Genomic DNA, 25,578 nt, shown 5'->3' with positions numbered 1-25,578 from the left:
TGGATTTTCAGCATTTGAGAAAGTTTGATATGAAAGTGATTACTTTGGATCCTATAGTGAATACTACAGCAAGCTAAATCTAGAAGGACTAACTAAAGTGATCACTATGAACCCATAGTAACAACTACAGAGACCCATTTTGAAGAAGTGTTGTGCGTGCTTACTTTTGATCCATAGTAGACACTCTGGAGTAGCCAAAGTTATCACTTTGATACCAAAGTGATAACTCCAGAGAGGCCCAAAAACACTACATTTGTGTGTGGTTACTATAGGGCGAGAGTAACTACTATGGAGCACTGCGCATTATCACTATGATACCAAAGTGATAACTCCAGAGAGACCCAAATCACAGGACTTGCGCGTGGCTATTACGGAGCGATAGTAACTACTATGGAGCGCTGCGCGTTATCACTATGAAACCATAATAGTTACTATGGGCGAAAATTTCTGCACTATAAATAAAATTTGAAAATTGAATTAATGGTTGAATGAGGGGGACATTGCTTAATTAAACCTAATTCATTTTAATGAAATTCTTAACTTAGTTTGCTTAATCCTAAGTTAATTTCTAAGGTTGCATAATCTTGGGGAAAAGAGTTGGAGCCCATGTAAATTGCTTAATTCGTATGGGACTTTAAGGTTAATTCTTACTTTTTGAGTTACCCTAATTTAGAGGAAGAGGAAAAGTATTGAATCTTGAAAGGGATAGGGATAGAATTACATGAACAAACTAAGGATTGCACATTTCATTGACTGGACTCATTAATTTCATAATTTGCCTTTACATTAAAATTGGAATCACACAAAACCCTCTTGTTTTAATTACTTTTATAGTGAATGTTTACAATATGTTCAATGTATGTTACAAACCAAAGTCATTGGAGACAATCTAGGCTTGCATCCTAGACTACATAAATTTTTCTACATATTTGATGAAGGTTGACAACAAATCTTTTTGCAAACGAGAAAATTTTCGTTCATCAAATTCGTCCTTAACGCCATCTTGGGCACATCCTCATCCTTCACCCTGATCTGATGGTACCCTGACCTCAAGTCAATCTTTGAGAACACCGCAACTCCTCTCAACCGATCCATCAAATCATCGATCCTTGGATGCAGATACTTGTTCTTGATCGTCACCTTGTTCAACTGCTGATAATTTACACACATCCTCATGCTCCTATCTTTCTTTTTTCACTAAGAGCACTAACGTTCCCACGGTGACACACTCGGTCTCATAAACCGCTTACACAACAAATCTTCTACTTGCTTCTTGACCTCCACTGGTGACATCTTTTATGGTGCCACAGAAATTGGGCTTGCTCCCAGAATGAGGTCAATAGCGAACTTTATTTCTCTCTCAGGCGATAATTCAGAAACATCCTCAAGAAAAACTTCTAAGAAGTTCTTCACCACCAAGATATACTCTGGCTCCACCACATTTTCAACCTCCATTGAGAACATGACCATAAAGGCCATAGTGTTTACCATATTCTCCCATGCATCTTAGCTCAAAAGCCTTGGAATTTCTAACATTGATCCGCCAAAAATCAAAGTCTTCTCTCTGTAGTCCAACAGCACATGGTTGGCAGCTAGCCAATCCATTCCCCGTACTCGGTCCCGTGCTCCCTCTTGATTCAGGCCTCTGAGCTGTATTCGAACTGTCACTCCTCTTAGCGGTCCAGCACACATTAGCAGTGTGCCCTAACTTCCCACAGTTACTGCAGTTTGTCTTTAGTTGTGGGCAGTCTCTCCCCATGTGTAGTCTTTCACACCTAAAGCACTTAATCGACCCTCTAAAAGAGCCTGATCCCGAACTACTCTCACTGCTCTTCTCTTGAGATGAACTCCCTCTGGTCTATGAGTGATTGGAGCTCGAATACATGCCCTTAGAAAACTAGGGGATCTTCTATCTTGCCTCACTGGACTGGTACCCCTAGTGTCCACCGTCTTCTCCTTTGAATTAGCCTAAAAAATTCTGCTCTTACTCACCAGGGTGAGCAAGTCGGTCAGCTAAAACACATTGACTGCCACCCTGATATTTGGCCTCAGCCCATGCTTGAACTAAGCACACAAGTCTTCTTCTCTATCTTCATGTTGGTAGTGAGGCAAGTACTTCATCAGCTCTTGGAATTTTGCAGCATACTCTCCCATCGTCATGCTTCCTTACTTCAGCTCAAGAAATTCTTTGACCTTCTGCTTCTTCAAATCTGGAGAAAGTAATTCCTAACAAGATTGCCTTGAAAGCCTCCCACTGAATATAGCCACCTTCCTGTGGCAAGGTCTGACTGGCAAACTTCCACCAATCTTCCGCTTTTCCACACAACAAGTATATAGCATAGGAAACCTTATGCTTCTCACGACATCCCATTGCATTGAAGACTTTCTCTACATCAGCCAACCACCTCTGAGCTCCCTTAGAGTTGAATCCTCCCTCAAACTTTAGAGGGTCGTGCCTAGTGAAGGCAGACAACCCTCAGTACTCAATTGGCTCTCCGACTTGGTTATGCACCAAGGCCTCTAGAATTTGAGCCATGCACTCCATGAGGTCATTGGTGCCTCTAGCTCCTCTACCTCTACCAGTCATTTTAATCTAAGCTAGCAAGCAATTCAACAAACCACACTGAACACATTAGATCAATAACAACATTTATAAATCAAGTAATCAAAACATATCAACACTCAGTTTGAACGCTCCAGCCCTATACCCCAGTTCGATTTGGATGAACTGCTCTGATACCAAAATTGTAACACCTTAAATTTAATAAATAATTTTTGCAGAAATAAGAATAATAAAATTTTCATTCAAATAATTTCTAACACACAGTTTCATCAAAGTGTTTCAAAATAAGAAGGGTTTATAAATTCATATCAAATAACTGCTACCAGACTAATTCAATTAGATCATATTTTCAAAATAAACAGTTTATGCCCTATAGTAGTATCATTCATCCCTTCACTGAGCCTAGTGTTGATCATTTTGGTCACCTGAAAAATAAATGTAAGAGTGAGTACTCTACACTATCACATACACAAACAAGCATAGAGCCTCACCTTACCCATTCTACACATTTTCTAACACATTTCCAACCAAACATCAACAATCACAAGTAACATATTTCAATATTCCATTTAAACTTACAGACAGGTGCACTCATTGCACCAACAATATTTCACACACATGTGCGCTCACTACATGTAGCCACGCTCATTGTAGCAATGTGATCACAGTTTCATACCATGGATGGTCGCTGGATAGCCCCCGCCTCACGGATACAACGTGTGCAGTCACGAGCTCCTTGGCAGATGTGCTAGTAAGAGGCCAAGTTAGGAAGAAAGTCTCACTATTGGTGTCACCACCACCCTCTTTTCCCTAAGGTATTTCTACCGCCCCTATCTTCCACACTCTCAGTGTAACACCTAAATTTAATTTTCTAAATAAATAAATTTCGCAAAATTGGGAATAATAAAAAATTTCATCTAAATGGTTCTCAAATCATGGTTCAGTAAAATATTTCGAAATAGAGATAGATTACAATTTGTGTCAATCATTGCTACAGAACTTAATTAATATATCAAATTTTCAAAATAAATTCCTAAGTCCTATAGCAGTTTCATTCATCCTTCACTAAGTTCAGTGCTGGTCGTCTTGGTCACCTGAAAAATAAATGTAAGGATGAGTACTCTACACTATCCAACACACACACACACATAACATAGAGACTCACCTTACACATTCCACATGTATTCTCACATATTCTATCTAATTATAGTCAATCACACGCAACACTTTCCAACATTTCATTTCAATTCACAACTGATGCACTCACGGCACCAAAATATTTTACACACACGTGTGCTCACTGTACGTAGTCATGCTCACTATGACACTGTGATCACAGTTTCATATCATAGATGGTCGTCGGTTACTCCTGCCTCATGGATACCGCATGGGTAGTCACAAGTCACTCGATAAAGGTGTTGGTAAGAGGTCTAGTTGAGAGGAGAGTATGTGGCCTGTGGTGCACCCATGCTCACTATTAGTGTCACTACCACTCTCTCTTCCCAAGGTATTTCTATCGTCCCCATCTTCTACAGCTCCAATGTATCGATGAACCATTCATAGCATATTCACAACTGCATTTACATGCCTCATTCACACACTATTCAGTTGCATACGTTAATCATATTCGCACATGGCACACAGGCCCACATTCATTGACAACACACGGCACCCAGGCCCATTTTCATCCACATCACACTTAAGCATTAAATCCTCATTAGAATTCACCACAATCAATTTACATTATTAAATCATTAATCAATGGTATGTCACAATAAATCACCTACAATGGGTTCAACTATCTTGTCAAACATCACATTGCATTCCAACACACAATAATTTCCATCAACACACATTTCCTAGCCTCTATCTCAGTCACATTCAAATATTTAGCAAAATAAACGGTCATTAAAACACAATGAGATAAGATAAAGTCTCCCCTTAACTCAGATTGAAGATCCACGCATGACATCAACAACAAGAAGGCTCCCCCGTGAACTTAGTCTTAAATACATGGAAGAATCCCATGAGAACCAAGGGAAACTGAGAAAACAGAGAATGAGGATGAGAAACCGAAACCCTAACCACTAAAACTCACCTCTAAGCATTCTTCACAAAAATAAGGTTTGGGATTGAGAGAATCGAAGAAATTATGGAAAGAGATATGAGAAATGAAATTTCTCAAACCCTGAACCCCTTTAAATCCCTTTCTGGTCGTGACACTCTCGCAGCAGCGATAATATTCTCGTTGCAGCGAGGTCCCTTCGCTATACCCTATCTCGTTACAGTGAAAATCTCAAAGGAAACTGCACTTTAGTTTTTGCAGAATCTCGCTATAGCGAGACCCTATCACTATAGTGAGACTGCACCAAAAATTGCACTTCAAACTGTCGCTCCCTCACTGCAGCGAGAGACCTCTTGCTACAGCAAAAAGGCAATAGTTTCACACCTTCCTCCCAAGGACTTCTCGCTATAGGGAGACTCCTCTCACTATAGCGAGAATACCCTACACCAAACACTTAGCCAAATTTTTATCAATCAAACCATTCACAGTCTAATATTCTCAGCACACACACACACATATATATATACTCTTATAATCGCATATTTATCCATACGCATTCATACACATCATCATTTAATATTCATCACGCACTCAAATACACGTTCCAACATCCATTCACATTTACATATATATATAATAATAATTAATACTACAAAAATTTAGGGCGTTACACAGTATATCGCTGAATAATTCATAGCTTTCAGCATATTCACAACTGCATTTAACATGCTATTCACACACATTTTCAACTATATTCTCAATCACATCACAACACTCATGTCCATACACGGCACGTACGCCCACTTCCATTTATATTACACTTAATATTAAATCCTATCTCAACCAATTTGCTACATCACATACGTTATACTCAATATCCACCACAATCAGTCAATTCCATTAAAACATACATCTTACTACATTTCAATCATCTACATTGCAACACACAACCAATTAACAGAGTTTAAGCACAAAATAGGATAAGGTAGAGTCTCCCCTACCACGAAATGAAGACCCACACACGAAATCAACAAGGAAAGTGCCCCCACACAAATTTTCTCCTAAATACATGGAAGAATCCCATGAGAACCAAGGGAAACCAAGAAAACAGGGAATGAGATTGAGAAACTGAAACCCTAACCATTAAAACTTACCTTCAAACGCCCTAAACGTGATTTCAACCTTCAATCTAGCTTCCAAACAACCTTGGAGGTAATTTAATCGGTGAAATAAGTGTTTTGGAACGAGAGAATCAAAGAGATTTCAAAGGGAGATATGAGAAATGAAATTCTCTAAACCCTAAACCTTTTAAATTCCCTTCTGGTCACGACACTCTCGGTACAGCAAGATATTCTCGTTAACGTCGCTGCAGCGACACCTTCTCTCAGTACAGCAAAAATCTCAGAGAAAACTGCACACTGATTTCTGCAGAATCTCGCTACAGCGAGATTGCACCCAGAAATACACTCTCCATTGTTGCCCTCTCGCTACAGCGGAAACGGTACAGTTTCATGCTCTTCGCCTAGAGCTTTCTCGCTACACAAGATCCTCTCGCTATAGCGAGAATACCCTGTAGCACCCACACTTAGCCTATACATATATATATATATATATATATATATATATATATATATTCAATCAATTCCAGTCCAGTCACAATCAACATTACATTTCAACTACATATTCATACATCTTCACAACCATAGTTACATTCAAATCATTACACAATCAAATGCACATTCAAACATTGATTTATACATTTTAATACATTAAAGTATTATTACAAAATTTGGGGCATTACAGATACAAAAATATTGGAAAAGAAAATTGATACAAAGGCCAAACGATTTTAAAAGATCGAGAGAAGATAAAACTAAAATGGGATATGATTACTAGTTCTGCTAATGTCCATCTTTCATCCCAGAATCAGCCTTACATAGGAATTTTCAATCTTGTAGTTGGATTCCTTCTTATCTCATTTTGTTGTTTGATAGATGTTTTACCAAACACTTTCTTTAACTATTTCTTGTGTACTATGTCACACAAAATTAGAGAACTAACTAGCAAGTGTACTAGGTAGTTGTAGCAAGTAATAAAATTTGGAAATCAATGTGAGTCCCAAGTATTGTCCTTAGGGATTAGGTCTATCAATTACTACTTCACAAATCAATAACTAGTTGAGCCAAACGAATATTGAAGATGTTTTGAATCATTTGAGAATAAAAACAATAAAGTGCAGAAATCTGAAAAATATAGCAAAACTTTGTATTAAAATGCTATATGGAAAATAGTTAGGAATCAATTCACCAGAATTTCTATTGCAATGTAATAATGTTCTAGACTCTTAAGAATTCTAATTGATTGATAATCAATTTCACTTCTTTAACTAAAGGATAATTCCTTGCCTCATTGATCATAATATCTAATTAAACCTCCCTAATTCCTTAGGTGAAATGTAACCAAATATTGCATTAAGTTCTAGAAATTATAGGATTACTAGATTATGATACTTATTCCTAAGATCTCAATAACCTAGGTATATGATTCAGATCTGAGAAATAAACTCAATTTTCATTGATGAAGATTTCTCTAGGTTCAATTGAATGAAGGATTAGTTCACAACTGCATTAAGAACATAATCACATACTCAATTCAATCAAAACCTCAAGGTCTAAATCCAAAATTATATCACAATATCAAATCTGGATCCATGGATCCCTAACAAAAAGAAATCAGAACATGTTCCTAAAAGAAAAAGAGAGAGAAAGAGTAGAAGAAGAAGAGCTGCAGAATTTTTTCATAAATCCAATCCCTAGCTTGATTCCTCAAGGTTCAGAACTTGGAAGTTGCCCCCAATCTTCCTCTCTAACTCTCCTACGGTGTAAAAATGAAAAGAAAACAAAAAATAGCAAAAGACCTCTAATTTTGAACTCTTAACTTCTATTTATAATATTTTTCCCGCCTTTTCCACTTTCACACTTTAATCTCTGAGGATTATAGCATGAAAGGTCTTCTAGAAGCTTCTATAACTGAATTAGAAACTCCAATCGTCCAAAGTTGATACTTAGAAGTGATATTTAAAATTTGGTTACTTTTGCGTAGACACTTTAAGTGGTTGAAGTGTCGACGCGCAAGTGTCTTTTATGGGAAAAGCCTCACGCTTAGCTACTATCAGCACCTGGAGTGGCTACGCGCTTATTGCGTAGCTACTCTGAGTACTTGAAGTGGCTACACGCTTAACTCTGTAGCTACTCTGAACACTTGAAGTAGCTATTCTCTTAGTCTTCATGAATTTTTTTTTTCAAAGTGTTAACTCTCTGTACTCAGAGTGGTTACGCCCTACACATAACACTTTATTCTTCATTTTTAAAGCTTAATTCCTCTACTTTCTTCACTTCAATCTTCAATACAAATTCTGAGCTCAAGGTTCTACACAAGGATTAAGTCATTTTAAGTCAAATTGTTCAGAATTGGACCAAAAATCTAAGATTCTAAACTATTTATACAATTATGAATATTAATGCAATTTTTATGATATTTTCAAGTTTATTTGCTATTTAACTCTTTATTTACTAACAAAAATTAGGCTAAAAATATAGTAAAATGTGAATTTATCATACTATCTATCTATTATTTTTATCGATACAATAAAAAAAATATAAGTCTTTTACCCATGTTTTTTTTATCAATGGAAAAATTTATCTGTATTCACATGGTATAAAAATACCGTAACAATCATCTTCATTGTCATAACCAAAGTCTTTCATGTTTTCTAGTGAACTTGGGTTGGGACTACTTTATACCTCATATTCTTCTTTATTTTCTAATGATGCATCAGATACTTTTGAAGATATTGTTTGCATTATCTTGTTGAATTTTTCTTCGGAGCTATTGTACTAAGACTGGCTAAAAGTCTGGATTTTTGTTGTATAAACAATTGGTTTCTTTTTTCTAATAATTTTGAGTGGGTTACACTAGAAGGAGTTGGTAATCTGAAATTTGTATTTTAATGCACATTTGTAATCACTGATCTATTTTTTTGTTTGATCTATTTTTTGTTTGCAAAGTAATTCAAAATTGAATTTACTCCATCATTTTACTTTTACAACTCTGACTAATAATTGAACTTATGAATGTTTTGCCAATTTGGCTTAATCATACTCCCATATTGTGATCCAAGTAATTTATTGGCTTGCAACAAAGAATATGAATTGATATTCTTGAGTAAAATTTAGTTTACTTATAAAATATTGTAATGCTATTTTCTTCGAGTAGTATAGAGGTTATTGGTCCAAAGTCATAAAACTAATAGCAAAACCATTTTGAAAATTTTAGAGAAATTCCTTTTCTAAACCAGATGAACCATGAATGGGTCGCTGCCTCACTGGTCTAAAGTAGAGAATATTTCTCCAAGAACTGATATAATTAAAATAATTATATTGTTTTAGCTAATAATTTATTGTAAAACTCTTATGATGGTAGAGGGGTTTTTCTCAATCTGTATTATCAAAATATTGTTTATTTTGAATTTTTAAAATATTATTTCCTTAGTTTTAGAATCTTTTTGATGAGTTAATTCTATAGATCGTGTGTCATTAGAATAAGCTCATAAAATTCTTTTTTTGTTGTAATGATGTTGGTACAAAATGATAATACAATAGAATTTTGTTTTTCTATTTCAGATCTAAGCAAAGAAAATCATTTTGGTTCTATTGCTAAAATGAGAATACAGCCAGACTATTCTATGTATGGTGTTTCTGCTAGTTTTGTAGAGTTCAAAGAGGCTAGTATTGTGAATGTATTATTAGAAAAGGCTATTATTTCCTTAAGAGTGATTGGTACTAATTTTTTGTAGAGCTTGAAGGGTCGTTATTACCTTTTTTACTTTTTCTGGTTTAGAGTATTTAAGGTAGTTTTGATTCAGGCTATATTGGATGTTCACAATTTGAACTGGTTATTCTGGACATTTTTCTCCCTGTTAAAATTTTCTTGAAAGATAGTTAAGCAAAATTTTTTTGTCTCCTTTAATATGCATAGTATTGAAATCAAAGTTTGATAGTAATACTTGTCATTTGGCAAAAATATGCTTAGATATTAAATTTTTAACATCTTTTTGTAAAATTTGTGGTGTTGCTTTGTAATCTATTTTTACTAAAAATCTTTTGTTAAAAAGATTATCTTGAAATTTTTGTATGCAAAGAACTATTGATAAAATTTCTTTTTTAACCATTGAATATTTTTGTTGTGCTGGATCCCTTAATGATATCTCACCACTTGTTCTTTAATTATTCCAAGAAGAACTTGTATTAAGATTCTTCCATATCCTAGATCGAATGCATCAGTTTCAACTATTAAAGATGCCTCAGGGTCCAGTATTTCTAGGCATGGAAGAGTTTTGACTAAAGCTTTTACTTTTTGTATTACAGTTGTCATTTCTTCATCCTAAGCTATTGGATTTTTTCTTAATCTTTTGTAAAAATGAGCACATATTGTCTTGATATTTGGAATGAAGTCGGCTATGTAATTTAAACATCCTAAGAATCTTTGTAATTGTATCTTATCTTTTATCTGGTCCAAAAATTTATCAACAAAATCTAATAATCTCTATATTGAGATAATTGTTCCCTGATATATTTCATATTTGAGAAATGTAATTTTTTCTTGAAATATTTTTATCTTTTTAGCTTATACTACAGTCCATTTTCTTTTATTAATTTTATAAATTTGTTTAAATGTTGTATCCTTTAGAAAGAATAAGTACATGGTCTAGATATACTATTGAAAATCCCATATGAGGATAAAAAAAATATTGTTCATAATTTCTTGAAATTCACTAGGTGCATTTTTTAATTTTTGGTGCATTATGTTCCATTCATAATGACCAAAAGGGACTAAAAATGTTGTTTTGTATCTATCTTCTCTTACGGATCTCTGGTAATATCTTGATTTCATGTCAAATTTTGAAATGATATTAGCATTAATTAATCTTTTAATTAGATCTTATTTATTTGGTATTGGAGATCTATTTTGAAATGATATTTAGGGGCTCCATGTTCTTGTTCAGAGGCTTTATTAACATAAAATTTTGTACAACTCCAAGGTGATTTAGAAGGTCTAATTAACATTTTTTAAATGATATTCTAATTCTTGTTTATAATATTGTAATGGTTCTTCATTCATCTGTATAGGTCTAGCTTTATTGGATTAGTTTTACAAATTTCTTTCTCTATTCTTTTCTCAAAATTTTGTATAATTTTTTGTATTTTTGGATTCTTAAGTTATTTTTCAATTCTTGTATACTTCATTTCTTCATTAATCATTTTTATTTAGTTTTGTTTTCTATTAAATTTATCTTAGATATAAAGGCTTCTTGTAAAAGATTTAACTCTCTAATTCTAGGTGCCTTTATAAATTTAAATTTTATTAGCTGGTATTTTTGTCAAATTACATATAATTCATTCATTTATACTACAAGGATATAGTAATGTTGAAATGACATTCCTAATATTATTTGATTTTTCATATTTTTTACTAAAATGAAAGAGGTTGTAAAACATATTTTATTTTTACAAATTTTTTTTGATAATTTATATTGTATATTTATTTTAGATCCATTTGCTAAGACAAATTTTTCTATTATTTTTCATAATATTTTGTGGGAATTAATTTTTCTTGTCTACAATTAATATCAGCTCCTAAATCTATTAAATCTATCTTATTAAATTTTTCTCTTTCTACTATTAAAGTAATTTTACACTACCATTTATAAGTTGTTACTAGTGTTAATGACTCCTTATTAAATATTTTGGGTTCTCTTTCTATATCATTACTTGTTGTCCTTTTAATAATTTTTTCCCCTCTAATTCTAATAATTTAAATTCTAAAGTTATTTAATTTTGTCTTAGTTTTTTAATTTCTATTTTTAGATTTTTTATTTCTTCTTGTAAATCTTTTATAATTACATTAGCACTAGGTTGTTTAAATTTTTCATACACATCTTTCATTTCTATTGGTCTTTTTTTCTAAGAGTTTTTCTTCTTCTTTTGTAACTAAATGATTTAATTTTTTAATGAATTCATTTTTTAGTGGCCCTTCTTCCAACTCTTCTATTATTGTTATTAATGCTTCTGATTGATCTCTTGTTAAAACATTTAATTGAGGATGTATGTAGTCTTTACAGTCATGTAATTTTGGTCCTAAACAATACTTTTTTTTCTTCTTCAGATTCTTCAGAGATGTTGTTTAATTGGTAGATTTCATTTTCTAATGTATTTTTTTTTTATCTTAAGTTCCTATTTTAGATCTTTCTTGTTCAGAATTTATGAATATTGTTGATAATACTTATTTTAATTCATCACTTTCTACAAAATTAATTTTCTTTTCTAATCTACACTGATAAGCATGGTGTCCATATTTCCTGCACTTCCAACATGTTCCTTAAAACTTGTGATTCTTTTGATAATTCTTATTTTCTTTTGGTTTATTACTTGATTGGTTGTTTTGTTTATAATTTTTCTTATCTTTTTTGTTTATAAAATGGATTATTATGAGATTTTGTAAATCTTTTATTTTATTTTTTATATTTTCTACTAGGAGCTTGTACTGCTTCTATGTCATATTGTTTACAAAAAGTTCTTAATTCTTTTTTATTAGTTAATTTTTCTTTTCTCATTTGGTTTTGTAATTTTGTATCATTACGAACTCTTAATCTTGTATCTACTATTATGTTATGTATTTGTCCAAATGTTAAGTTTTCGTAGTTTATTCTTCCTTCATGTCTAGCTTTTAGATTTTCTAATACCTTTCTTGAAAATAATGTTGGTAGTGCAACAATAAACCTTTTTCTCCAATGAGGTACAACTACATTTTTCCTTAACATTACTTTAGAGAAGAACATGTCTTTGTATCATTGGTAGTTTGACATTGTTGGACATCTTAAATTGGCTAATTGTATTCCTACTCTTTCTTTAAATAATGTTGGATCTCCTATAAAGATTTGTATTGTAAAATATATTAATGTTACTACTATGTCTTATTCATTATTTTCTTGTTTTACATATGATCATATATATTCTTTGTCAATAGGATTTACATGATGATCCCACCATCCTTTTAATTGTCGAGCGAAGCCTTGTACTAGAGCTTCAACTACTGCTTTATCAATTACCTTTTCTAATTTATAGGTAGTTGCTGCTATTATCATTTGTTGTGTTTAGAGTTTAAGAGAGTCGTAAAGATATTTTAGTAGATAATTCTGCAATAAATGTAGATTTAAGAAGGATAGATAATACATCTAGACCAAAAATATCTACACTAACATATGAACCTGTATTACAAGAAAATATTAGTGAAAATAATTGTAGTCCTACTAAGTCTCAAGTACTTAATGCTTTATCAAAAAGAGCATTTCATAATAGATAAAAAATGGATAAGAGAAGAGCCTTTCATAATAGATAATTATAGTTCTACTAGATCTTAAGTACTTGATTTATTAGTGGATTGCAACTCTTTGCTTGGTAGATTGGGGTGGTTTCTTCAGTTGTGTGCCAGCAGATGTCATCTCATCTATTAATTTGTATGTCTCATCTGGATATTTTCTCATGAGAGCCCCTCTTACGGCTGCATCAATTGTGACTATATTGGAAATTGATAAATAGAAGATTTGCATCTGTCTCCATATAGAAAAACTATGGTGAGGGTATCTCCTCAAAAGTTCTTCAAATTGCTCTAATGTTTCAAATAGGAATTCTAATTTATGTTGCTAGAAGCTTGACATTTCTGCCATAAGCTTAAAGGATCTTGATGGAGGAAGATAATACTTTCTCAAAAATTGTTGAGTGAGCTCCTCCCGTATTGAGATGGAATTAGCTGGTAGTGAGGCAAACCATGCATTCACTTTTTTAGATATTGAGAAGGGGAAAAGAAGAAGTTGAATGACATCGTTGGTGACTCTATTATACTTGATGGTGTATGTGAGTCGGATGAACTTTGTCAAATGGAGATTGGGGTCTTCATTGAGCATTCCTCCGAACTGTATAGAGTTTTGAATCATGGTTATCAATGCTAACTTTAACCCGTGGTGGGTGTCATGTAATCCTGAATGACTTTTCTTCCCTTAGCCATCTTTTGTCCTCTCAACTCCTTCATTTGTCTTCACACAATTCTTTCTATTTCCAGATCAAATAAGCAAGTTGTAGAAGGCTTAGAGCAAGTGAACATACACTAAAAATAATAGAAGCATGAATTATTCAAATCAACCAAATATGAGATTCTTTTAATATTGGAAAAACAATTTTTGACAACGGCACCAAAAACTTTTTTGTGGACAAGTGTACTTATCAAAAAGTAATAAAGAGTTTTAAATCAAGCTTCCAAATTATCGTCTCATAAGGATTGTTTCCAAGTATCAAGTAAGTCTTGATTTAATTGTTTAAATTTAAGTGATGCGTTGGAGAATAAATCAGCTTGCTAAACAAATTAAAAACAGTAAAGAGACACACGTTTGATTACTGATTAGAAAGGAACCTAAGGCTTATGGGTTTACCTTTACTCGTCTTTATGTTTTATTTTGAGTTAATTTTAATTCTGGTTTCCTTATGATTGCCAATTATTAATAAATTTTATTAACATCTATTAGTCATGCAATGTTAAGAGTCTTTTCTTCAAATTATTACTTCTAATGATCATTTAAGGTAACAAGATAGGAAAGCATGAAGTACCTATGAGCTTGCTAATTAAATAATGATTGGGAAAGAAAAGTTAAGTTTGATCCACCTAATTCTTACATTGTTTTATTCTATAAGTCCATTAATATCATGTGGTATGATTTCCTACGATGTAATTACTTACGATGTGCTAGAAATGGTCAATTCCTAACATACAAATATATGCACTAGAATAAAAATCAATCATAGACAAAAACTGAAATTATTATCAAATAACAACTATAATAAACTCCATATACATGAAAGAAGAAGGAAAACTAGAGGAATTCTCTAAGGGAAGGGGGATAAGCGTAGTTTGCCTCTTTCTTTGTCTTTGCCAGTGACCATTGGTCTCTATGACTCCAAGTGTTTTCAAAGGTGTGTGTAAAAATTAAGATGTCCTTGTCGTTGCCTCTGAAGTCCCTTTAATAGGAGTTGAGATCCATTAAAGATAACATTGTTGCCTCCAAAAAGTCCTTTTGATAAGGTTAATATCTCGAGATCAGATCTGTTTAAAGTTTAAATTTTAAATTCTTCCTTCGTAGATTAGAAAAGAAACATCCTCTTTTGGCAATAATAGAAGACAAGCATGGCCAAACATACTCTTCGAAGCAGAGGCGTGCTTGAAGAGAAGTAAGGACATGCTTTACTAATTGACTTCCATTAGTTTAATGCTCAAAATGATTCAATATTCCACCAAGTCTTTAGTATGTTAAACTGCAATAATTAAGAGCATAATTAGTGTAAGACTTATTGAAATAAGGCATAAATTCATCAAAATATTCTCCAAAGACGTGTCTAAACATGTACTTATCACAAATCTATTTATCAAGTAAGTCCTTATCCACTCACATATGGTTATTATAGGTTTGTCCCTAGCTATCAGTATAATACTATTAAAAGCCTCATTGTGTGCCATGGCATAATTGGCCATCTCTAAGGCATGACTGTCATAAATGATCTTCTTAAACTAACCATTATTATCTTGCCACTATAGCCTCATTGGACCCCATACACAAGATCTTTTCTAATAATGTCAATTGCCTCAAAATGCGACCATATATCAAGATCAAGTAAATTTTGTTAAAAAAAAAATCCATAATGGATAATTAGATTCATAGTCATGCTTGTTAAAAAAAATTGAATATAAAATATAAGTGCACCTTGTAACTCCCACTAAATTTTAAATACAATTCTTATGGATTCAATTTTGAAAACCTCTTAAATACCCTATTTAAAAAACTAAATACGATAAAAACTCTAATTATGTGTTACAACCAAATACGTTAATCTTATATAAAGAAAAAAACAATATAATAAAATAAACTTTATCATGAAAAATTCTATATAGACCATAAGCTAAGTGTCTAATAACAAAGATGAAAAGAATGTAACGTAATCTTTACCTATCACTCTCTGAATATATAAACCTTAAGTTAGTCAAGTAAGCTTTCATGTGGTTGTCTCAATATTCAGTTCAAATAACTACTTAATATATTACATTTAACATGTAAGAGTTTATAATAATATCATTTGTTAAGTAACAGAATAAAAAAAATTAGCATGTACTAATTTATAATAATATCATTTGTTAAGTAATAAAATAAAATAAATTAAAATGTTAGGTAGTAAAAATTAAAAAAAAGTGATATGTGAGGTTGTAAAAAGTTATTTTTTTAAAAAAATAAAATCTTATTACATCCGGATGAGATTAATTTGGTGAATAAGTTTCAATTACATTGATATTGATTAAAGGTGTATTTTATTTTATTTTTTCCTGCGGCGGAAACGACCTCGTCTTGTTTAGCAGCAAATTTACCCTAGCGTTTCTGCTGGAGATAACATCAAAAGTAAAGAAATTGAGCTTCGATTGGCGGGTGCCTGTTCCGTCTTAGTTTTCGTTGTTTCCCCTGCGCAATCTAAGTTTCGACTCACCGTCTGGTGATCCTTCTAGTTCTAGTTTTGGTTTGTGCTGCGTATCTGAAATTTTTAAATTGATATGAAGATTACATATGAAATCAGCAGTTTGATGAATTGCCGGAACGGAATGAAGCTTATTTAGATTTTTCTTTATTTCTTTTATTGATAATGACACGTTACTGAATAAATGGTTAGACACGTGCAATTTCTTCAGCGGGCTTGCTAGCCTCCTTAACAGCTCAAAGGGTGTCTATTTAAAGATTCTTTGGCACCTTTTTGTTGAAGACTTGAAGTTGTAGTGAAAGATTGAAAGGATTGGTTGGTTGTCAAGCGTTTGAAGCATAAAAAAAAAGTGAAGTAAGTGTCAGAAGCCAATTGAAACAAAAGGTGTTTCATGTTTTAGAACTTTATACATTTTTACTGGGTTGTGCTGATCTCATTATTCTAGTCGTGTGGGTTGGCATTGTTGAAGTCAGTTGTGAAATTAGATTTAAAAATGAACCAGACGAGTTGTTCCAAGTTGAAGTCTGAAATGGCTAAAGTGGCCTGTTGATCAAATATGTTCATTTTTATTTGGTAGGCTGTCACTCCATTAAATATGAAACTTGAAAACCAGTAATATAATAGGAACAGTTTTACAAGCAAAGATTAATTATGTATTATGCGTATAGAATCAATCACAATTATGTGTGTTGAAGTTGGATTTCTGATGTCAGTTCAGACGTTAGAGTAGAAATAGTTTGAACCAACATTATGTTTACTAGTTGTTTTGGAATCTTATATACTAGTGAAGTTTGCATTGGATATATGTATTGAATACGTGCTCTTTTTTTTTTTCTTCTTTATCCTGGTTTCCTTCAATCGCTTGACTGTTGGTTGAACAAATAATCCCCTCTGACCAGATTGACCTCCAGTCTGGATTATGGAACTATGAGCAACACTCTTTAAAAATCATAATATGAGGCTTAAAGTTTTCTAAATGAAGCAAGCTATACAATGCACTATGGAGACCAAGCGCTGCAACTTCTGGCTTCCCAACAAAAACAGATGTTGTGCAAACATCCCTCTTGAAGGTTCCTTGTAAGTTCCAGTCTCTTTCTTTTCATCTATTATTTGATTCATTTCACTCACCTTTGATTCTATGGGCCCAGATTCTGTGGCAATCACAACTCAAGGCCCCAAGGCCAGTGGATTCCATGTCCTATAGATCCATCCCAGTATGTACTCTCTCACATGCTTTCTTCTGTATATAACCTTAGGTTCATTCTTCTAATCTTTTAGCTCTTTTTCATTTGGTTCTTGTTATTTCTTCATTTGATAGCTCAGTGCTAGAACAAAATCTCAATGGGCATGTTAAGCGGTGCCCATTGCTGAAACAGATTCAATCCTTGTCCCTCCAACCTTTCTATCGAAAAGGAATCAATGCTGGTTGTGATGAAGAAGAGGAAACATGTGGGATTGATGATTCAAGATTGCTCACTATGACAGTTTCCTCAGAAATGAAGAGGAATGCTCTTCATAAATTGAGTGTGCTTGAATTTTGCAATTTGATTGAAAAGATAGAATCTCTTCATGAGTCATTGTGTAAGGATATTCAGGACTCAAGTCAGATGCCTGAGGTTTGCAGCCTTTGGATTAAAAGCAGAGTTGAAGAGAGGTAGCTATTGGTGAAATCGTTGAATTTATTAAGGGTTAAATTCATGTTGCCTGTGTAGTTCTGATCAAAATCAATTGGCCAGTGGCTCTGATTTGTTACTTTGCCCCTGTTGTTAGTTTCTTCTGCACAAAAACCCATTATGAGTACTTCCTTTAGTACAAATCTTACTTCCATCACCCTTGCTAATGGAACTAAACACATGGGATAATGTGACAAATCAAAATCACAAGATGGGACATTGATTTGAATCCAAACTACAGTTTAATGGGTATGATTTATACTTGCAACTTGAGTTTTTTGCAGGAAAATTCCATTTCAAGAGAAACATATAGTGCAGCAGGCATCTATTCTGGGAAATTTGGAAAAATTTGGTGTCCTGAAGAATACTCTTGAAAGGAAACCAGTGGAGGGGAAGGAGGGTGTCCCTGCAGTGATTGAGTTTGGAGCTGGTAGAGGGTATTTGACACAAATGCTTGCAGATTGTTATGGAATTGAAAGAGTCTTTCTAGTTGAGCGAAAGTCATACAAGTTGAAGGTAGGATAGCCCTGGAATTGCTTTCACTGACTTCTAAATCATGATAATATTTGGAGATGTTCCTGAGATCATGGTAGTTAAAATTGTGTGCTGACTCGTAGAATCGCATGATCCTATGATCTCCAGCTACTTGGCCATGCTGAATCGCATGTGAAAGTGCTTTCTTTTGGGATCGTGCAGAATCGTTGTTTGGGATTGTATACTCGCTAGAAACGTTCGATACTGCCATGGCTAATTTTTTTAAACAAATTACACATGACCTGATTTGGTGATCTGATTTGTGAAACAAACACCTGAAGCCTAAAATTGAGTAGGACCAAATCAAAACCCTAAAAACACACAAAAAAGCCATCATCTCTGCCGCTTACTGCTTTGGTTCTCCTACCTGCCGCTCGCCCACTAATTCCCATTGAGTATTGACACCCAAAACCCCATTCTGGTCATGCATGAACTGCAATCTGCAACCTGCAAACTGCGAAGCTTCATTTTGCAATTTGCAAAGCTTCGTTCTGCAACCTATGACTTGTTTTGTCCTGCTACTGTGTGATGCTGCTGCTGTTCTTAGCTCTACTCTCTCTTCTTGATTCTGTCTATGGTTGTGGCTGTTTCTTCCTGTCAATTTAATTTTCTACTACTTTTATGAATTATGTATGAGCTTATGAGTTTATGTTTAATTATTTTTGGAAGTTTTTTCTCTTATTTATAAATTTATGTGTGCGCATATATATATATATATATATATAAAAAGAATTTTGTAGGATTTTATGAGTTGTGTTACGATCCTTGACCCTCTCCAATCCTACGCAGAACATTGATTTTGACTACCTGGCCTGAGATATTTAAACTTTGAACTTAAAGCAATCTTTAATTAATTACTTTATTTATCTATTAATTGTTTACATCATGCCAATGCTATTGCCAGGCCGATCGATCCTTGCGACAGAATGAGAGCTTAATGTTAGAGCGTTTGAGAATTGACAGTAAGAGTCTTCAGATTTCATTTTGCAGAATATATTTTCTAAAGTTGTAATTTTAGTAGTTGAATTATGCTGCCTGCTGAGATATTTTTACTGAGGAATCATATTGTGAGTACATAGCATGTAATTGGGATTCTTATGTTAAAATACTTCATTAACATCTAATGTGCATATATTGTGCTTTTGGTGCATATGTATCAGTCTCTATGCAATGAGCTTTGACATCTTTGCGAAGCTTTCTTTTAATGTTTTTTTTTTTTTAAGCGATTGAACTGTATTCCTATGCATTTAAATTTTGATTGCTATTTATGCTAGCCTTGATTGAGGTTCTTAGTCAAGTCACTTCGTTTGCTCCATTAGGCTTTTGTATTTGTTAACCATTCTTTCTATGCAAAAAATTGTTGATTATTCTTCTTAGTTTAGAGTGTATCTTTAGAGTGTTGATGATTCTGTTAGCAATGGTCTTACTTTTAGTTATTATGAGCGCAGTAATGAAGCTGAAGAGGGTGGATTGGAGTAGTTAGGGAACTGTATAGGGTAATTTGGGTGAACATTTTAATTGCAGATAATTCAGAAATTGTCAGTTCTTCAATGAGGATCCTTGACAGATTTGTTAAGAACCAACAGAACCCTGCCTTTTAGGTTAGATATGGTCTTGTAGTTGTATTTTTGTATTTGATTTTACTTGAAAAACTAAGTCTATTCTTTCCTGATTTTAGTGATTTAGTTATAAAAGGATAAAAGAAAAAATGCACAAGATATTCAAGTTAAGAATTGCTACTACCACAGATTATCTCATTGGAAAAAAAATCAGGGGAGTATACATTTCAGGAGTCTTGTTTTTTGTTGAGAAGATTGTAAGTTAATTGTAACAAACTTACAATATTGAGAAAAAGGGTAAGTTTGTTACATTTAATTGCTTGCAATCTTCTCAACAATGCAAGACTTCTCAGATGTGGACCCTCTAAGTTTTTTTTGTCATGTTTTCTACCATTCATCATGCCGCATGGGTTGAGATGGAGCCAGAACAACTGTAGATGGATCTAATTGGGACATTTCTTGATTTTGTTTCAATTTCTCCTACATAATTTGTTTTTTAAGCAACTGATAGTCTTACAAGACAATTTGTGGGGTTAGGAATTTTAGCTTGAATTTGTTGAGTTTTTATATTTTTCTCTCCTGTTATAAATAAATCAGTAAAGAATAGAATTGGTTTGTTAGGTAAAATCAAATCAAATAAAAAACTACAAGACCAGCTAACTAGAAAACCAGGGTCTTGTCGGCTCTGGACAAATCTCTGCCATGTATCCTCATCGAGCAGCTGATACTCCCTACAACATTTTAGGTCTAGACATCACCTTGACAGTTATGCTATGTTGTCCTTAAGCCTATATGTGATAGATAGGCTTCTGCAACCATGATATATTTGCTTATTATTAGAACATAATTTCAGTTCTTTCTAAAAAGGATGGAATAGTTAATTCCACAAAACTATTTCTTTTTCTTTCATGAGATACATACATCTAGAAATTCATATTTATTTGTTATTGAATCGACCATAGACCAATTCCCTTTTATTTGGGAGTATGCGATACATCCATAATTCTGAGCTTCATATTACTCATTTCAAGAGACATGTTAGATTTAGGGCATCTCAATTCAATTGAATGGAATGACAGCTTCTCAATCGAAATCTGTAAAATAGGAATTTTGATCAAATCACACATCACAGCATACTAGACCTTCTAAATCTTTATGAGGTTTATCTAAAAGATTCATGATATAACTTGAAAGTCGTTTCAAATACAACACGAGTTACTAGGCATGCCAGTTTTATATAGCCCATTTGATATCTACATATCCAGGAATCAATAAATTCTATTCCACATTGTTCACAAAATTTGAGATCGTCCTTTTTATCTCTTATTACTCAATAATTTCCACGAGCACAAATCCCACTTTTTATAGGCCCAAATATTCTTTCACAAAATAATCCATCTTTTTCAGGCTTATTGGTTTTGTAATGAAAAGTATAGGGTTTTTTTTACCTCCCAACTATCTCTCCATTAGGTAGGATTTTTTTGCCCAAGCACTTATTTGTTGAGGAGAAACTGATCCAATTCTGAGTTGTTGATGTTTATATTGATCAATCATAGAATAAAAATTCTGATTCAGTCCAATTAAGCTTCCTTCCTATAAATCCGGAAGTTCTTCTCAGATACAAGGAAATGGTGTAGTTCCATAACCAAAGATCGTAGTTCTCGAACAAGCAACTGAAAAGATTCTGGAGCATCCGTAAGTTTAGGTATTGTCCCTTCAATGATCGTACTTTTTGGCGAGCTTTAATATGATCTGATTTATAAGTAAGCATATCTTGTAACATATAAGCAACACCAAATCCCCTCCAGGGCCCAAACTTCCATTTCGCCTACCCATTGTCCTCCCCGTTTGGCCCTTCCTCTAAGGGGTTGTTGTTATGCACTAGAACGTCCATATATTTTATCATCAACTTGATGAATTAATTTTAAGATATAAGACTTTCCCATTAGAACAGACTTTTTAAAAGAATTCCCTATTCTTCCATCAAATATTCTGTTTTTTCCCGGATACTCAAGTTTAAATATCCATGGAATATCCATGGATTCGATGTTTGTATACTGGCTTCATATAATTCAGAAAACACTAGTTTTCTTGAAACCTCTTGTTCATATCTTTCATTAAAAGGTGCTATTCGATAATATCTAACTAGCATATTTCCTGCTAACCTGAGTGAGGATTCAAATATCTGTCCTACATTCATTTGTGAAGGTACCCCTAATGGATTGAAGACCATATCAATGGATCTTCCTTCTTGCAAATAAGGCATATCCTGTCTAGATAAAATCTTTGAAACGATATCCTTTTTTCCATGTCTCTCAGCTGCTTTATCGCCTAATTTAATTTCACTATTTTGACTAATGATTGAAACTGTAGTAAAGAAAAACAAATAAGATAACTAAGAAATTATGCATAGAATATCCCTACCCAGGAATTCCTCTTGACCTTTCTCAATTCATACCTAAGCTTTTCTTCACTTCCCTCCCTCACATTTTTCTCTCCCCCCACAGGTAATTCTGGAAACAGCTGTCCTGGTAATTGAAAATCTCTTCTTTGTCTTTCCCCCTGCTCTGATAACAGTACCTCCAGTTCACACCTTATTGGCTTATTCCTCCTTTCATAAACTTGTGGCCAACTCAGTGCCTTCAACCTATTTGGATGCAGCCCTGCTTTCTTTCTACTAGTGTAGATTTGGGCTGAGGGCATATCAAACCACAGTATGAGCATGCTAATTTAGCACCTTTAATATTTTTCTTGCATGAATTCTCAAAGCAAACATTCTGAAAACTTTTGCAAGGCTCAGATGCTTTTGTTTTAATCTGAAGCTCTTCTGAGTTTTGGATTATTTTATCCTTATCATAAAATCTAGAACAATTTATAATTAATGTAATTGTCATGCAGTATACTGAATTTCCCTACATTTTTTGTTTTCTGCACACAACGTTGTGTGCACATTGTTGAAGCATTTAGATTCTGTTCCATTTTGGCATCAAAATCTAGTCAGTTTCAAACTGTAATCATTTTAAAAGCATCCTAATCCTGGATATATTCTGCTCTATTCATATTTTCTTTAACTTAATTTCTTCTCCTGCTTCTTCATAATTCTGTATTGTTGCTTGATTAGAGAAATGCTATCAACACACTCTCTAACACACTTTTAGTTATTGGTTAAAATTCTTAAAACTAGTAAAATCATGGAGGTCTCACTCTTTCTCAATTCTCACTCTTATTTTAATGTTTCTCTTTCATCCATTTGTTATTTTCAATAAATTTTAGTTAACTAATAGAAGCGTGATAAAAAGAGTGTTCCTAGCATTCCTCCTATTTTATTTGACATATTATTCTATTTCACTTGTGCAGTTGAGGATTTAGATTTGAATGCGGTTGAGTCTTTGCAAGGAGTTCCATTTCTGGCAATCGGTAAACATCTATGTGGAGCTGCAACAGGTGACTCTGTCAATTTGGTTAGATAACTCCAATAAAATTTGCGGTGACTGTTTTATTGATGAAAATGCAAATGATTGTACAATTTTTTCTCAGACTTGACTTTGAGATGCTGCTTTCCTGAACATAGAAAAGATAGCAGTGAGCAGTACACTGCTAATAAGTTTGGAGGTTTAGCTATAGCTACATGTTGTCACCATCTTTGCCAGTGGAGCCACTACACAAGTAATGATTTCCTTCTGCCTTGCTAGTAAACAGTGTACTTCGTCTTTTTAAACTTCTTTATGGATGTGATGATAACTTTTGGTTACTGGCTGACTGTAATTATAACACTTCAGATAAAAGGTTTTTTCTGGATTTGGGGTTGACCAAGGAAGAATTTAATGCCATTACATGGTTTACCAGCTGGGCGGTAGATGCTACTCACGATTCAGATCTTCCTGATACTACCAACTGCAGATCACATTTGCAGTCAATGTAATCCTTCCAGTTATATAATCATTAAATGGAGCCTCAAAATTCTTGTTAAACATAAATTATAATTTCAAAGTCAAAACAATGTTGTAGAAACTGATATATTAAAAGCTGTGTTTTTGCTGCAGAAAGGAGCAAGGTGTTGCATATGCAAATGGAGTCGAAAAAATTATCGCAGACATGGAAGCAGATAAACGAGCTGCAGTTGGATTTAAGTGCAAGTGGATTATCGACATGGGGAGGTTGATGTGGTTAAGAAAATATGGATTAGAGGCAAAGCTTGTAAGATATGTTCCACCTAGTATTTCTCCGGAAAATCATTTGCTAATAGCTAGACCTTCAAATTGATCATAAAATATTTAGTTATTTCCCTTCTTTTGCTGCTTTTATCCCTGACAATAACATCCTAGATTTCTTGTTAGTTGTTTGGTTGATACCTTCTATATTCTTTTCGATTTAGTAAAAATGAAATGAGGAGCGTATAACCATTTATTGCCTTGAGGATTACAATTGATTTATTTGTCGTTTATTTCTTTTCTTTACTTGGTTGAAGTTGTCAGAGCCACAATCCCACAAGATTATTCTTCTTATGGTTGTTGGTAGCGAATGTATACTGCAAAAGATGTATTATTTATGAGACTTTATATTTAGAAGATAAACTCTACTTAAATTTTGGTAAATCTGAAGTACAACTACTTGGAATATTATTTGTCAACTGTATTATTTTGATGAACAGACTTGTCTGACTAAAGGATCTGTTAGCTTTAAAGTTAGGTAAAATTGATTTTTTGAAATTATTTAATATATTTTGGAATTAAAATTTTACAAAAATATTTTTAATCGGTTCTGAAAATAAGATTCGGGAAGCTATTATAAACGTATTCCGGAGATTTAAATGTATTGTTATCAAGGATATTATAAAAATAAAACATATTAAAACATTTTGGGGATGATATACATAATAAAAAAAAAAACGGTATAAAAAGTAACTTTCTGAAATAAACAACAAAAATGACCAAAATGTCCAAAACAACGCATTTGAGGTCAAAATTATGTGAGATAAAGAGTATGATTTCTATTTTAAAAATAGTTTATTATTTTAAAAAATAAAATATAATATAAATTTGAACAAAGAGTCTTTGTTCTTCTTAGAACGTATGGTTTGACACGAGTTTGGTTATGGAAGAAGTTAAGTATGTACATATAGGCATGTGCAGGTTGAGTAGACATTATTTGTGGATTTGAACCTTTTAAGGGTAAAAATGTGTGATGAAACTTTAAAGAATAATTAGTAAGTATATGTGCTCTAAAGACTTATGGTCATAGTTTTAACTTAGACCTTGAATTCATAATTGAATCTAATGGTTAAAAATAAACTTATGTAAAAACTTGTGTCATTTTGGAAAAGAAATGAATAGAGTAACTCTAGTTGAGTAATGTTTGTAATTCGAGAAAAGAGGTGAAACTAGTGAGCTTGGAACTCTAAAAGAAGAGTGCAAAGAGGTACGGGTATAGGTATTTATCAATTTCTTAATATGGTTCTAAATAGATTGTGAAGGATATGAAATCCTAGTTGCATGATTGATGAAGTGAAACTCTAAGATAAACATGACTACTCAAAAGGAAAGTGTGTATAAAACCT

At 33.1% G+C, this 25,578-nt stretch overlaps 1 protein-coding gene and 1 non-coding gene across 5 annotated transcripts; both read left to right on the top strand.

Annotated features, from left to right (window-relative positions):
- The first annotated feature begins 13,312 nt into the window (after positions 1 to 13,312).
- Positions 13,313 to 13,419, top strand: LOC113870512. The gene has a single exon (XR_003505536.1). It is a non-coding gene; the product is annotated as a small nucleolar RNA R71 (small nucleolar RNA).
- Positions 13,420 to 17,043: 3,624 nt separating this feature from the next.
- On the top strand, positions 17,044 to 24,408 carry LOC113869338 (tRNA:m(4)X modification enzyme TRM13). Of its 4 annotated transcripts, none has more exons than XM_027505621.1 (9): positions 17,044 to 17,325; positions 17,404 to 17,469; positions 17,579 to 17,909; positions 18,213 to 18,444; positions 19,367 to 19,424; positions 23,379 to 23,465; positions 23,559 to 23,687; positions 23,801 to 23,939; positions 24,065 to 24,408. In XM_027505621.1, coding segments are annotated over exons 2-9 (1,197 nt in total). In that variant the 5' UTR covers positions 17,044 to 17,325; positions 17,404 to 17,468; the 3' UTR covers positions 24,285 to 24,408. The 4 variants fall into 4 exon arrangements, with proteins under 4 accessions (XP_027361422.1, XP_027361421.1, XP_027361418.1 ...); XM_027505620.1 differs by having other exon boundaries at positions 17,044 to 17,332; XM_027505617.1 differs by having other exon boundaries at positions 17,044 to 17,332; positions 17,574 to 17,909.
- Positions 24,409 to 25,578: the final 1,170 nt, after the last annotated feature.

Source organism: Abrus precatorius, unplaced genomic scaffold (genome assembly GCF_003935025.1).
Source record: "Abrus precatorius isolate BTA unplaced genomic scaffold, Abrus_2018 Scaffold6, whole genome shotgun sequence".
NCBI classification, from domain to species: Eukaryota; Viridiplantae; Streptophyta; class Magnoliopsida; order Fabales; family Fabaceae; genus Abrus; species Abrus precatorius.
This window is presented reverse-complemented; position numbering and strand designations above follow the sequence as displayed.